This window comes from Archocentrus centrarchus, chromosome 3, assembly GCF_007364275.1.
Source record: "Archocentrus centrarchus isolate MPI-CPG fArcCen1 chromosome 3, fArcCen1, whole genome shotgun sequence".
Lineage (NCBI taxonomy): Eukaryota > Metazoa > Chordata > Actinopteri > Cichliformes > Cichlidae > Archocentrus > Archocentrus centrarchus.
The window spans coordinates 12,719,001-12,733,393 of NC_044348.1; the positions used below are offsets into that span (position 1 = coordinate 12,719,001).

The 14,393-nt window shown below is 40.3% G+C and overlaps 1 protein-coding gene across 1 annotated transcript; it reads right to left on the reverse strand.

Moving 5' to 3' along the window:
* Positions 1 to 6,699: 6,699 nt before the first annotated feature.
* On the reverse strand, positions 6,700 to 11,473 carry LOC115778348 (proteoglycan 4). The gene is made up of 2 exons (XM_030726442.1): positions 11,255 to 11,473; positions 6,700 to 8,942 (listed from the first exon to the last, which is right to left on the reverse strand). Exon 2 carries the CDS (start codon positions 8,932 to 8,934, stop codon positions 7,246 to 7,248), a length of 1,689 nt encoding a protein of 562 aa, XP_030582302.1. The 5' UTR covers positions 8,935 to 8,942; positions 11,255 to 11,473; the 3' UTR covers positions 6,700 to 7,245.
* Positions 11,474 to 14,393: the final 2,920 nt, after the last annotated feature.

Below are 14,393 nucleotides of genomic sequence, written 5' to 3' on the forward strand. Positions count from 1 at the left end.
TCCACCCTTTATGTCAGCTTCATCTGATTGGCTGCCCCTCACAATGAAGGTTTGAATAGCAAATGTCTGGTGTTCACAGAGAGCGCTTTGCACATCAGATGAGCATATTAAGGATATTCGGTCTCTGCAGAGAAGTCTGAAGCTTGAGCTTTTGGCTCATAAGGCATAAGACTAATTTCTTCTCAAAGGAAGATTATTGGAAATATAACAGACCACATGTCCACACTGAACACATTTCTTAACTTTTTGTTATTGTTGTTTGTATTTTTTTTAAATACCACACCCTGGTGTCAAAGATCGGAAATGTTACATACATGTTAAATTGGGTGTTTATGGTTAATTTACTTCTTATTGGAAAATAAATGAGCTTCATGGTTTTTTGGTTTTTTGCCACCATAGGAACACAGATTTGCCTTTTTAACATAACATAACATATATCAAGGTTATAACTTTTGTTGTTTATGTTTAAGAGCTAATTGTTTTTGTTGGCTTAAGCTGGAGGTCTTCTGGACCAGCTGCTGCAGCTGTAAAAACAAAACAAAAAAAAAAGAACAGAGTTGTAAATTCAGATCTGTTTTGTCAGCTAAATGTAGAGATTGTATCCTGGATGTGCAGCCAATAGCCATGTGGACATGATAGCAAATCGCTGATGCTATCATGTGAATACAGATGCTGGCTGCGCATTGATGATGCAAATCTCCCTTTCAACCACATACCAAAGGTGCTCTACTGGATTGAGATCTAGTGACTGTGGAGGCTATTTGAATACAGTAAACTTATTGTCATGTTCAAAAAACCAGTTTGAGATGATCTGAGCTTTATAACACAGAATGTCATCCTGCTAAAAGCAGCCATCACACGGTCTGCAACAATACTCAGCTAGACTGTGGTGTTTAAATGGTAAATTAACGGTATTTCTATTTATAATTTTATAATATATTTATAATTGAGCACTCGAAGCTCTTCCTAGTCTCATTCACCAAATCGTTACTCAGCCAACTCAATACTTTGACATGTGGCCTGGAGGAGCCAAGTATTGATTCACCAACCTTCCGACTGGTAGACAACCCGCCTTACCTCCAGAATGAATGACGCAGAGGTTGCGAGTGTCACCAAGGTTTTGATTTTGGTGCTGTTCAGCAAACACTGAGTAGTTGCTGATTCAACAGTCTGAGCACTAAAAACTTCAGCAGAGGTTGAGCCGAAATGAAAACTGAGATGATATTCGTGCTGATACCTGCTTTATTTTGTGATGTCATGGCCTGAACAGGTTTCTGTTTTTATGCTTGTCCTATGTGCAGTTCTCGAGTAGCTTTCCACATGGGTCTGTGTGCCTCTAAATCTTCTGCTTGTTATTGTCTCAATAGTCTGGAATGTTTGTTAAAGGGAAATAAATTTAGATACAGCTGAAAAACCACATGCCCTTATATGTTTATGTAGCTAGAGTTTACATAAATCTTAATGTCCAGTTTTACTCCTCAAACTCACACACACACACACACACACACACACACACACACACACACACACACACACACACACACACACACACACACACACACACACACACACACACACACACACACACACAAAATGGGCAGCTGTAAAGTGCTCATTCAGCACAGCAGCTGCATCAGCAGAGTGAGAGAATAGAAAGCAGTGTTTTTGTCTGTGTGCATGGTTGAGAGAGGAAGAGAAAGTGTGCATGTGTGAGGAGTTAGGGGTGATGGGATCTTTGAGCAGACAGAGGGGAATCACTGCTACACTCAGCATCCATTAGACTAACCTCATGGATCAATATTGATCCTTACTACCACCAAGCTCTGTCTAATAGGCTTCTGGCTGCCCTGATACAATGACAGCATTAGCACACATGTCCAGATGGATGGATTTGGGGGTAGAAGGATGAACCACAGTCAGAACAGGAGAGGGGGAGAGTGAGCGTGATGAGGAGGCTAAAAGGATTTACAGGTCCAGAGGAGAAAGGAGAGGAGATGATGATTATTTGTGCAAGACATACAGCAAGAGTGAAAGAGAGAACAAAAGAGACATAACCAGGCAGAAATATAGACATAACATAGTTTGCTTATGTCAGCAGAGACTGAAGCACGCCACTTTTTCAGTTAGTCTATCTGCCCCTGACTGACCATTTTTAGAGAACATAAAAAGAAAGTAAGGAAGTCTCTGTACACTCGTAATTGTAAAAGCAGTAGACAGCTATGTGTGTGTGTGTGTGTGTGTGTGTGTGTGTGTGTGTGTGTGTGTGTGTGTGGGATGAGAGATTGTGAAAAGGGAAGAGTGAACTGTTTATGTTGTGTGTGTTTTCCTGTCTGTACTTCTGCCCTGATGCCCTGTTGCTCGAATAATAAATAGTGATCAGCTGTCACTGTAATTTGGCCACCTGACTCTTATTATCTCCTCAGCCAGCTGAGTGTATGGAATGAGAAAAAGCATATCTCTCAGAGCACAAAGCATTTCAGAAGTCTGAGCAGTCTTTCCTCAGACTCTCACATCCTCTTTTTGGTTGTGTCAATAATTAAAAAGACAAAACTAAAAGATTCTCTCCTAGACGCTCACAGGACATTGAGGTCATTAAATATAAGTGCCCTCTGGATAGGAACAGGGGTGGAAAGTCTGTTAAATTTTGCCTCAGGCAAGTTTGTCATGAGCTAGACTCATTTCAGTGAAGACAGACATGCCTGTGTGGAAAATAAAGACTCTGAAAACACAGTTTTGTCAAACATATTAATCACAGCGACATATTTCTCCATATATGACTTTAATGAAAGCACATGCCATTGACACTCCTTGTTTAGTTTAGTTTTGTTTTGTTTTTCCTGGTTTTGAGGGAACCTAAGATGCACAAATTTATACATGAATAAAGTGACAATATCAGTAGTAAAATGTGACATTACATTTGCTCATGTACGTTACATGCATAGAATTTTGAGGTATTTTTTTATTTTACTTGATTCATTCTACTTTACTTCTTTTGAGGGACATTGTACCACACTGGAGCTTTGGCTACATTCAAACAAATGAGAATCTCATACATTTCCATGCTCTCTTAAGGCCACATTTTAAATTTTTAAGACTTTGCTTAGCCTTCAGTTAACTACATTTTTGCATTATATTATTTGCTACCTTTACTGAAGTAAAGAAGGCCAATACTTCTTCAGTGTGCAATTTTCAACACCAGAGTGGAGAAAAGTTTTAGAGGCTTCAAAATACAATGATGAACTAATTAACTAATTAACTGATTGAAGATAAATTTAACATGAAATTAATTATCTAATTATGCAAAATTGTACAGTATAAATGTAGCATCCAGTTATACTGTACAGTATTTCAATTAAGTTAAGCCAAAATGATGAGAATGATGGTCATTCCTACATTACTCTGTCACAACCACCCAATGTAAGGTTTATGCCTGTGCTCTGACTGGTAATAACCAAATTATTTTTATATATTTCCGTTATGATTAATCCACCAGTATGCTCAAGTTCTTTAATTGAAATTATGTTTTTAATGCTAAAATATATTTGTTTTTGTTATGAATTGTGAATTTTCACTTACTGTTTTATAAAAAATGTGTAAAAAAATGTCAACACAATTTTATTTTTTTGATTAAGATGCCAAATTACAGTTATTTACTTGCATCCCTGAATAGAAACATTTGTTTTAGTGGTTAAATGTCTCAATTGATTTCTGACCTCTCAGAGAAGTCCAGCGTGCCGGCTCAAATTTGGGTATAAAAATATGAATTCACTTATATATATATATAATTTTTAGTTTTAAGCAAGTTTATGACAGATTTCAAAAATATTTCTGCTTCCTTATTTTATGACAGGTGATCTAATAAATATGTTAAGCATAGTTTTTAAATGCATTAATGAGTTAATTAATTATTGTAACTTCAGTAAAGTCAAGATTTCAGTCAAATCTGTAGTTCATGGAAGTGGCTAAAAAAAACTGAGCAATAATTGCAGTAAATTTCCATGCAGTGAAATGCTGAATGTTGTTATCATGATGAAGGATAACTTTCTTGTGACTTTGTGTTTCTGGCCTTGCAGATAAAGATGTGACCTGGTTCTTGTTTCGTAACTGAAGCTTCAGCAAATTTAAAGAATTGACCAGATATTTACAGGGGGCCAAACAGTCGACATCAACACTTCTTTTTATTTATTTTTTTCACCCCTGTTGCGCCATGAGTCCTGAACTGTTTTTAAAAGGGCAAAGGTTGGGTTTTAAAGTTGTTTTTGCTTTTTGTTGGTTTTTTGGCATCATTGAGGCTTCATATATTATTATGATAATCTCATTTTCAGTTTGTTTTTAAAGAGCAGTTTCGGGTACATACATTAAATTTGCTGAAGCTTAATCCAAACTAAATAATCTTCTTCTGATGAATTGATTGCATTGCCAAAGTTTTAAAGAAGAATCTGTACATCACTTTATCTGAAGGACCACAAACACAATAAAGCCATGAGGAAGTTATACTTAATGTTATTCATATGTAACAACTAAACAACCATTAAAATAAGCAAAGTATATGGGTGGGTGCAACAATGCTCTGCACACAAGGAAAAGTAAACTTGAAACCTGACTTGGCAGTTTGGGGCATCACAAATATCCTCGTAATAAAGCCTCTGGATTAATTTTTTTTTTCCTTCTTCATTTTCCTTCTCAGCTGGGGATAGATAAAGCCTGCAGGCTAGTCTTCACACTAGGAAAAAAGAAGCTGAAACACAGTCTGAGCTTTGTGCAGGACCTTGCATATAGAGAACATAGTGTTTGGGTAACCAGGCAGTGCAGCTGGCCTTTCACAGCTATGCAACTTTAAGGCAGTGTTTAAATCAACATGCAAAGGACAAGTACCCTGTTCTTCTACATAAACACACACGGGGGAAAAGGAAAGCAAACCACAGGGAAATGTGGAAATGATGAGCCTTCGGTATAGTGTTTCAATGATGAACTCTGTCAAAGGTAACATTCTTCTTTGTAAATAATGAACATGATGTAATAGAAGTCTAAATCAGCTTCTTTTGAAATAACCAATCTGTTTGTTTATCACCCTCCTCCCACTGTTATTCAGGGAGGTTAACAGGGGTCAGTCATGATGCTGCCAAACTGACTTTTTCAGAAATAAAGGTCTGCACAGTCCAAAAATATACTCATTTAGATTTTTCTTGTTTTTAGCCAACACAGGGTTGGTTTTGAAAAATGAACAACATAAACAAAAAAAACAAGGATATGAAATGCTTTGTCCGCATTACTTTAAAAGGCAGAAATATTATATATAGTATTTTGATTGAATTTTCCACAAGGAAGATGAAAAACCCGCCAGCAAATTCCAGTTTCTGCCCTCAAACCCTCTCCACAGCATTCCTATTATAAATTTGCTGTACTGGAGTATATTTTTAACAATCCAGAGAGCTCAGATTGATCCATATAGGAGCTGCTTTTATGGGAAGTTTGTGTTATCAGATCTCTTCTCAATCTCTGACCCACGGTCCATTAGTTATTTGAAGGTTGGATAACTATACTCCACTAATGCACACACATGCACATACAGGCACATACTCACCCTCCGCCTCACTTTCCACACATGTACCGACAGATGCACAGAAACGCTAATGTGATTTTGCGGCCTCCTGTTAATATAGGTGCATTAACACCTGTACGACAACAACTCTGTAGTCTGACAGTGTGAACAGCAGGAGAGGGCAGCTTTCTGCAAGATAGCCTCCAGTAGGTGTCAAAACATGTTTATCTCTGCCACAAATTGAATGGGTTTGTTTTTTCATTTTAATATGAACTATAGTCTGAAAAAGTAGAGAATTACTTTTTTCTTCATCATACCACTGGTTGTCATCCCCACAGCACTCCTCCCCTTCCCCCTCTTCCCTTTCTCTGCCTCCTGCAAGTATTCCTGCCCATCCCCCCCACCCCGCTTTCTTTAGTTCCCCTTTGCCAGAATGGATCTGTGAAATGTTAGCAGGGTGTGCTGGTATGGCACCGAGCCTCAGCAAAAAGCACAGTGACATCAGCGAGACAGAGGCGACAGTTACCTCAGAAAATAAATGGGGCGCGGTGATATCCTTTTGTTTGTCCAGTCATGATATGCAGGTTGCATACAATAACTGAGAATGGTCCACCAGCCAGTGACCTAAAGGACATTGCTCTATGTGGACATGAATAATCGACCAAACTCTAACCCACTAACCTGGAGTGGCAGCGTTAAAAAGAACAGAGGCTGCTCTGTAAATATTGCTGCTCTGCTCCTCCTGCAAACGTAGCAAAACTGCAGTTTAAATATAGATTTTTATAGTTATCTGTGCCGGATGGATCATTACAAATCAATAGAGTGTCTGCTTCTAACTGCAGATCACAAGGTTTCAACTTGGTCAGATTGAACGTTATTAAAATGCATATAAAATGATGTAATAAATGTTTAGAATATTTACATTTGATGGGATATTCATAAAAAATCTGGTATCCACAAATGGTTTCTGAATATCGGTGTAATCATTGTTTAGATTCAATTAAGTTCAAACTTAAAAAAAAAAAAAAAGAAGTAAAATAGAGAAGACTGATGGATGATCAATCTGAGTGATAGATTAAAGCACAGTTAATCTTAGTAACCCACAGCCTCAGATACATTCGATGTTGAGAGAATGTTTGAAAAGAAAAGAAGATCACTGTAGACTAAAACAGTCTCTTTTTATTCTCTATTCTCGACAGTTTGTGTTAAATGAACAATCCTTACAGGTACCATTACTATAAAAGGCCAAAACAGGTCATGTCTCTGTATAGTAATAGAAAGGATATTTGAGTTTCTAAATCAAATATTATACTAATAATGACTGATTTTTCAATAAGCCACTTTGTAATATTCATCGGCCTCACACACACAGACACATTCTTTTATTTTTACTCAATAATGTTGTTTACTGTCCAGTATTTATTGTCAACCTGTCCAGCTTCACTGCCTGTCTACACTCGAATTCCAAACTCCAGTCTCTTCGCGGCACTTCCATCTCACTATAAATATCTCTGTGTCCCTCTATCCTTAAGTGGTTGGGTTGCATTTTTGGTTACTCAAGAGAAAACATCCTTTCGCCTGATTTGCCACTAAAGAGATTGGAGTGGTTACAGCATTTCAGAAAGCGTAGCTGTGTTCGTGATACCTCGATGGCTTTCTTGCAGCACGGGGGTGGGGGGGTTGATTTGAATGATGCCTTCTTTTTAAGCTTCTTGAGTGACCTCGGTGCTCAGGCCATCCACCATGTCTGAGACTGCATCAGGAAATTCTGGGCCATCCCCGCTCAGGTTCAAGTCCTTTTTCAGTTCAAGGTCACTCGACTCCTTGATAGGGATCTCCTCTGGCACTTTACCCCCATTAACACATTCCTCCGCCTGTGTGGCCACAGCAGCAATAGGATCTCTGCACTCCCCATTCACAGCTGGAACTCCATCCTCTGTAACTGAAGGGCTATCTAAATCTCCATTTTCCAATTTGCTTTCTGCCTCGGGTTCTGGGCAAGGCACTGCTTCCACAGAGGCCTCAGCTGCCTTTTCAGATTCAGAGGTAACTTCGCAGGCAGAGGCAATGACAATCTCAGACACAAGTTTTGCTTCCTTAAGCTCAACTGCTGTCTCAGTGCTGGGGGCTTCCTTTTCAACAGATTCCACTTGATTAGCTTGATCAGTGGGGACACCCTCTGCTGCAGTCTCCACAACATCAGATGCATCTCCTTCCATAGTCCCCACTTCGCTAATGTCAGAAGTGGCTACAGCTGGTTCAGGTTCAGTTTCTTCTACTTGAGCCTCTGTTGCAGGTTTCAAAGCCTGATCCTCTAGCACAAGATCTGACTCGGCTGCTTGCTGCAGTCCTGGCTCTGATGTCTGTCCCAGATCTACCTCTGTGGTTTGTTCAGGTTCAGGTTCAGGCTCTGTCGCTTCCACAATCTCTGGCTCTGGTTCCTGTTTTATTTCTGGCTCCAGTACTTGCTCTGCTTCTTCTTCCTTCTCTGCCTCTGCCTCAGGCTCTGCCTCAGGCTCTGCTGCTTGCTCTGGCACTTGCTTAGGTTCTTCCTCTGGTTCTGTGGCTGACTCCAGCACTGGATCTGCTGCTGGCTCAGCCACTGGTTCAGGTTCAGCGACAGCCACAGACACCACTGTCTCTGCCACAGTAGCTTCAGGCTCAGTATCTGGGATGGGATCTGGCTCTCTGGTGGCCTCTGGCACAGATTCAGTAGCTGCAGCAGGTTCTTTTTCATGGAGCTCTTCAGACTTGGCTTCAGTCTTAACTGGTACAGAGTCTCCTGGTGGCGGTGCAGCAGGTTCTTCTGCTACAGCAGCCACTGCAAGGTCTTCTGGAGCTTGCTCTTGTACTGATGCACTTTGCTCTGCTACTACAACTGGTTCTTCTATTTCTGAAGCTGGCTCCTTTGATACTGCACTTGGTTCTTCTTTTATTGGTTCTACTTCTTTTGCTGCCACAACTTGTTCTACGACTGGAGTTGCTTTATCTGCTGCTGCAGCTAATTCTTTTGCTACTGGAGCTGCTTCAGTTGCTGCAGATGGTTCCTCTACAACTGGAGCTACATCCTCTGGCGCTACTGCTGTAACTGGTTCCTCAGCAGTCGATGCTACTTGTTCCTCTGCAACCACGGGATCTGATTGTGCAGCTGGTTCTTTCTCAGATTTGTCTGGAGCTTCCACAGCTTGAGGTGCTGCTGCCTCAGCTGTCACAGCCTTTTGCTCTTCCACATTGCCTGCCTCTGCTGTTGACTCTTCTCCTGTTGGTGGCACTTCATCTTCCCCTTTAGCAGAATCTTCTGCACTAGTGGCTGTTTCAGGGGCTTCATCCTTCTTGTCTTTTGGATCACTCACATCATACCCTTTTCTTTTTTTGGTCAGCTTGCCTCCCATGATGTTTCCTAGGAACAAATAAGAAACTGTTTATTTCTGGCCTTTTTATGTAAACACAAATGTTAAAACAGTGTTGGGGGGGGGGGGGGGGGGGGGGGGTCTAATATGGAGTCAAGTCCATTACCACTGATCTGCATCCCTGGATGGTGGAGCAAAACCCATGCCAATGCAAGGAAAACATACAAACTAAAAGGTTCCAACAAATGAATAAAAAATGTTCTAGTATGTCCAGACTAAATATATGAAAAGTGGAAGTGCCATAGTTTTGATGCTTTTTACAAGTGTGATAGAGACACATGAAACTGCATTTAAGAGATTCAAGTGAGTACAAGTAGAAGTAAATGAAGAAGAAGAGCTTTCACTTCAGTAAAGACGTCTCTTATTTGAAAGTAAACCAGAAGTTCAGATAGGAACTTCTGGTTAGCCAATTGCAATTTGTCTGGAAAAACCAATGTTAATGTATGGGAAACTCTGTGAGATCAGACAACCACGCAGACTTACTACCCTTTGAGGAATGCGTGGTGAGGATCAGCGCCAAATGAACCCACAAGTCTGAGTTGAACATCTATGATGTAGATGCACAACTATTTCTCCCCCAGTACTCTTTATAAGTCTCCCAGCATGTGGACAGAGATCATTTGGAGCTCGTAGTTATGTTCATTCATCTAAACTAGCCTAGAAAATTGGACCAGCATTCCACCAGTGCAGAAAATATGTTAGACACGTACTTCCGTGTGATCACGCTGTGGCCGTAGAGGAAGTGAAGTGTAGTGATTGCGACACAATCCAACTTCCTTAAAACAAAACTGGAAGTTCAGCTTGATCTTGGCGATTATGTTTCAGTGAACCCTTGGGGCTCTGAATATAGGCCTAAATTATTCATAAGAATACTTTAATGCCCTGACTCGGCACTGGAGATATGCCACCTGAAATTTGTTTTGCATGAAACAGTGTCATTTAGCAAGTCGGGAATACTGTGCAACGAGCTTTGTGTGCGTGTGTATGTGGGGTTTTATTGATTTTCTTTTTTTTTTTTTTTAAGAACTGCCACAAGCAGGACTTTTTTACCTGCAGGGAAACATGTGGGTACAGGTACGAACAACCCGGGAACTGTCCATAGTGCTGCAACAGGGCATTAAAGACAGAATGCGACACAAACCAAGCTTGCTTGGATAGTTGCATATCCAGTCCACTAGTTTGGTTTCTATAATCCTTCCAATTGAAAAAATAAATAAATAAATAAATAAAAACCAAGTATGTCCAAAGACTTTTTTTTTTTATCTATTTCATTTGCTTCGTGGCATACGTGTATTACATACCTGATTTTGTTCCTGCGGTTATGTATTTATTTATTTATAATTCGCCTGTTCATCTTGCCAGGGTCTCGGGCCTCCAAATCAGACAAAGCAAAAATGCTACAGTGTGAGAAAACTTCACATTTTGACATCAAACCGCTGTAACCTAACTTAATCGTTTATAACTGCGTCGAGACAATTTTCCAGTCTCGAAAGCCAAACAGTAGACACCATTCTTCACGACAATACTGAAAAGATAAAGGAGGCGTGCGTACAACCGGCAGCATGTGCCGGCCGGTAACAAAGGACTGTGATTCCTCACCAGTCATTACTCCCCTGATAGAAGTAACGGCTTGGACAAAGTTGGCAGCAAAAACCTGACGCTGGGCTCGGGGTCTACTTTAGTGCGGACTTCATTTTAGTCGCTATAAGCAGGTGAATTTAACGTCATTTTGGCCACGAACATTTGAAGGATAAAAGCCGGAGAGGGGTATCCATCCCCCCTTTCCAACCCACTCACCCACCCACCACCGCTTCCTTCAGCTGCTCTGCCCTTTTTTTTTTTTTTTTTTTTTTCCAGCAGCTTTGAAAATACCGTACGCCCTCTCTCACACAAGCGTGCAGAAAAATATCAGATTCGCTGTAACAACGCGTCTCCTGCGTCCACACCAATAACTTTGTTTGGCGATTACGTTATTATAGCAGAAGGATTTCAACCGCCTGGCCTACTTTTAAAAAAGCGCCACTGCCTGGGAAGACGCTGATTCAACCAATGAGAACAAATAAGTCTTCCTTTTATTATGCAGACTTTCAGTTGTAGGCTAGAAAAAATGAAAGAAAGAAAAAAGCATCATAGCAGAAATATAAAAGAGAACAATAGGTAAACTGTAGCTTCACCACAGCTTTCTTTCTTTCTTTCTTTCTTTCTTTCTTTCTTTCTTTCTTTCTTTCTTACTACAACATCGCATGCTCCAATTTCAAAATAAAACATATATAAATAAAATTAATTTTTTGACGACACCTACCTGTATTTTTACTGAGTAATCAGCAAGGCTTCTTTTGCAATCTGTGGCTGGATGTGATAATGGAGGTAAGCCTTTTGGAGTGACAGCTGCAGATTCCGCCCCTGCTCTCCGAGGTGCAGCCTGGGGTCTCTGGGTTGTAGACTATCTGAGGAGTGCCCCTCACACAATTTTCTAGACATCTGTCGATATCACAATCCAGCCAACCCCACTACTGCTCCGTCTGCAATCTATACCCTCCCAGTCTTTAAACCCCTCCTCTCCCTCGCACACCCACTCCAGCGAATATGTTGTAGAAAGCCATCTGGGAACTTAAGAGTGATTATTAACGGACCATCGCTTATTATACTTTAGGAAACGGCATTTTTGTGTGTGTGTGTGTGTGTGTGTGTGTGTGTGTGTGTGTGTGTGTGTGTGTGTGTGTGTGTGTGTCATGCGCTTACGTAGCCAAAAAGTAGCCTGATTCTTTGGGAAAATCAAGTTATCCCCACCACCCCCGCTGGTAAAATAAATTATGCATGAGAAGCTTTGTGTCAGTAAAACCACTTAAGCAGAACTCTCTCACATGCACACTCCATGGAAATTGACTGACTCTGTGATGTTTTTTCGTCTTTGCTGTTTGTCAGCAAGAATCCCCTCTGCTCCTCAGTCTTTAAGTAATTGATATTGTGCATCACAGAAATAAGCGCAGTTTTAAGGGCTAAATATGGAATCTGCAAGACTCCATGTTATTGAATTGTGCTACAAAGTTAATACGTGAGTATTGATATATGCCGTTGTGGGCGTAATCCATCCATACATCCACTTTCCTGACATTAAAAAAATATAAAAGTGCTTGTCTTGAGTTTTTCCTGCGTGCAGGGATATGAAGAGTGTGAAAAGTTCACTCCAGCCCTTGTATTGAAGCATTGAGCCTTTTGGCTATCTTTCTTCTGAGTGTTAACAGGACTGTTCCGGATAAAACTTAAAGAAATTCATCAACTTACCCCTTCAGATAAACATGTTGTCAGCTTAACAAAAACTCACCCAAGCAGCATGCCACGCACACATCGGTATGTTGACGAAGTATCTGAAAATGACTATGTATGGTACTCAGGTAAAGATGGGGCATAGGTATGAAGATTTTTAATGTTTCTGCAACCACATCAGTTTCAGTCTAAAGAAAAGAAATGTAAATTGCTATGAACAGTTTTTTCATTAAACTGCGACATTTTATCTCTTGTCTTTGCCTCTCTTTTTTTTTCACTGAAACTGAAAGAAAGCCATTACCTCTCACATGAGAAATGTGGCTAGTAGGCTGATTGCATCATTCAAAACTCCCCAACCTATTATTTAATCACAAATCACTGGAAAAGCAGCCAAGCGGGTTAGGAGGTCCTGTTTCGGCCAAGTCGAGGTTGAATTTTCTTTAATTTAAACAGGAGTGATCACTCCAGGCACGGCATCAAACCAGGTATTATTGGGCTTTTCCCCATGTCACAACGGATCCAAAAATCAGTCAGCATAGATCCCAGTGCTTATGTGTATTAGAGGGATTTTTCTGCTCTTTTACTCTTCGCCTAAGCCTTTAATTTAAGTGCACAGCCCTTTAAATAAACAGATTACTTATTTACTTATATTTTACAGACGCACAAAACACATTATTGAGGATACAGCGCCCTCTCCTGGCAAAACAGCTGATCGCACAATACAGCCTCTATGCAGCCAGAGATACTTTGTTGCGCATGAAGATAATGACATGCAATTTTCATTTTATCCAGATATTTGCCTATTTATGAGATTTTGATAAAACTTGAATCATTTTATGTAAAAAAAAAATAAATTAAATATTATTGCTTCCTACAGTGCATATCTGACAAATCAAAATGCAGAGCTATCTGTGGTGACCTCTTGTGAATAAAGTAGCTTGTTTTTCATCTACTTGCTCCAAATAACACAAAGCTGTACTTTCAAGGTTTACAAAAAAAAAAATAAAATCAATCTTGTTTGTTTTTCCTCCTGGCAGCAAAGCTAAACAGTGACAAAGGGGCAGCAAAGGCTGACTTTCACATGATGCAAACGCTCTGGAATGCACTCCCAGGAGAATAACCACCATCCCAGCCAATCACTCTGCTCCACAGGACTCAAAGACATATGGGAAAGCCTTGGAAAATCCCCCAGACTTACCGTGTTAATGTCCAGAACTCATCTGTCTGCAGCTCCTGCTTCAGCTGACCTAGACTGAGACAATGAAAGAAGCACAGAGAAATAAAGAAACAGGTGTTTGGGAGCTACAACATGACATAGGCCAAAAGCTCGCCGCTTGAGTGTGCTGAGGAATGTGCCAAGCTGCTATGCTCGAACCAGAGTTCAGTGAGAAAAAGGGTGAACCCTGGACAGATTTTAATTATATTAGATTTCCATTGCTGCATAGTGTTAATACTCTGATTTAAAAAAACAAAAAAAAAACAAAACATGTTTGCTCATTTCAGAAGAGTAAAATTAAGATCACCATACGTTGAGCACTGCAACTCTCAGAACTCGAAACTCTTCAAACTTACCTGAAGCCTTGTAATGGAAGCTGGAGAGCACAGGGTGTGGCACACAGGCATAATAACACTCTATAGTCACGAGGACCTAGATTCATTTAGCAAAGTGACGTGATATCTGTGCTGCACATGTTCATCTGTACTTATTTCATTCAAAGGCATGTTGTTGTTCTCTACCGAGTGAAAATGTCAGCAGTGTTATAATGGGTCAAACGTTGACCTGCGTACTTTTCTACCTGTAAGTACTGGGTAGAGTTTTGGTGCTAAAATGATCCAAATGAGGTCAGTTATGAGCAGTTGTGAGCTTTAGTGTTATGCCTCAGAAAACAGCTCAATACCAGGGGCTGCTCTATTCCTTATATGACAAATTCAAATGGGCTCCTACTGGGCTTTATGAACAACAGTCTATTTTAATATTGGTGTAAATGGTGTTAATCAGAATCTGAACTCATGCTGTGTCCCTCCTTGTTTTGCATCCTTTTGAGCAAGCCACAACACAGCGGGGGCTTCTCAAAGATGTTCCCCAGGACCATGACAGTACTCCAGTACTGCATGCTCAACTGAAAAACTCTCTAGTGCTGACTGATTTGAAGAACGGCCAGTCTCACCTCATT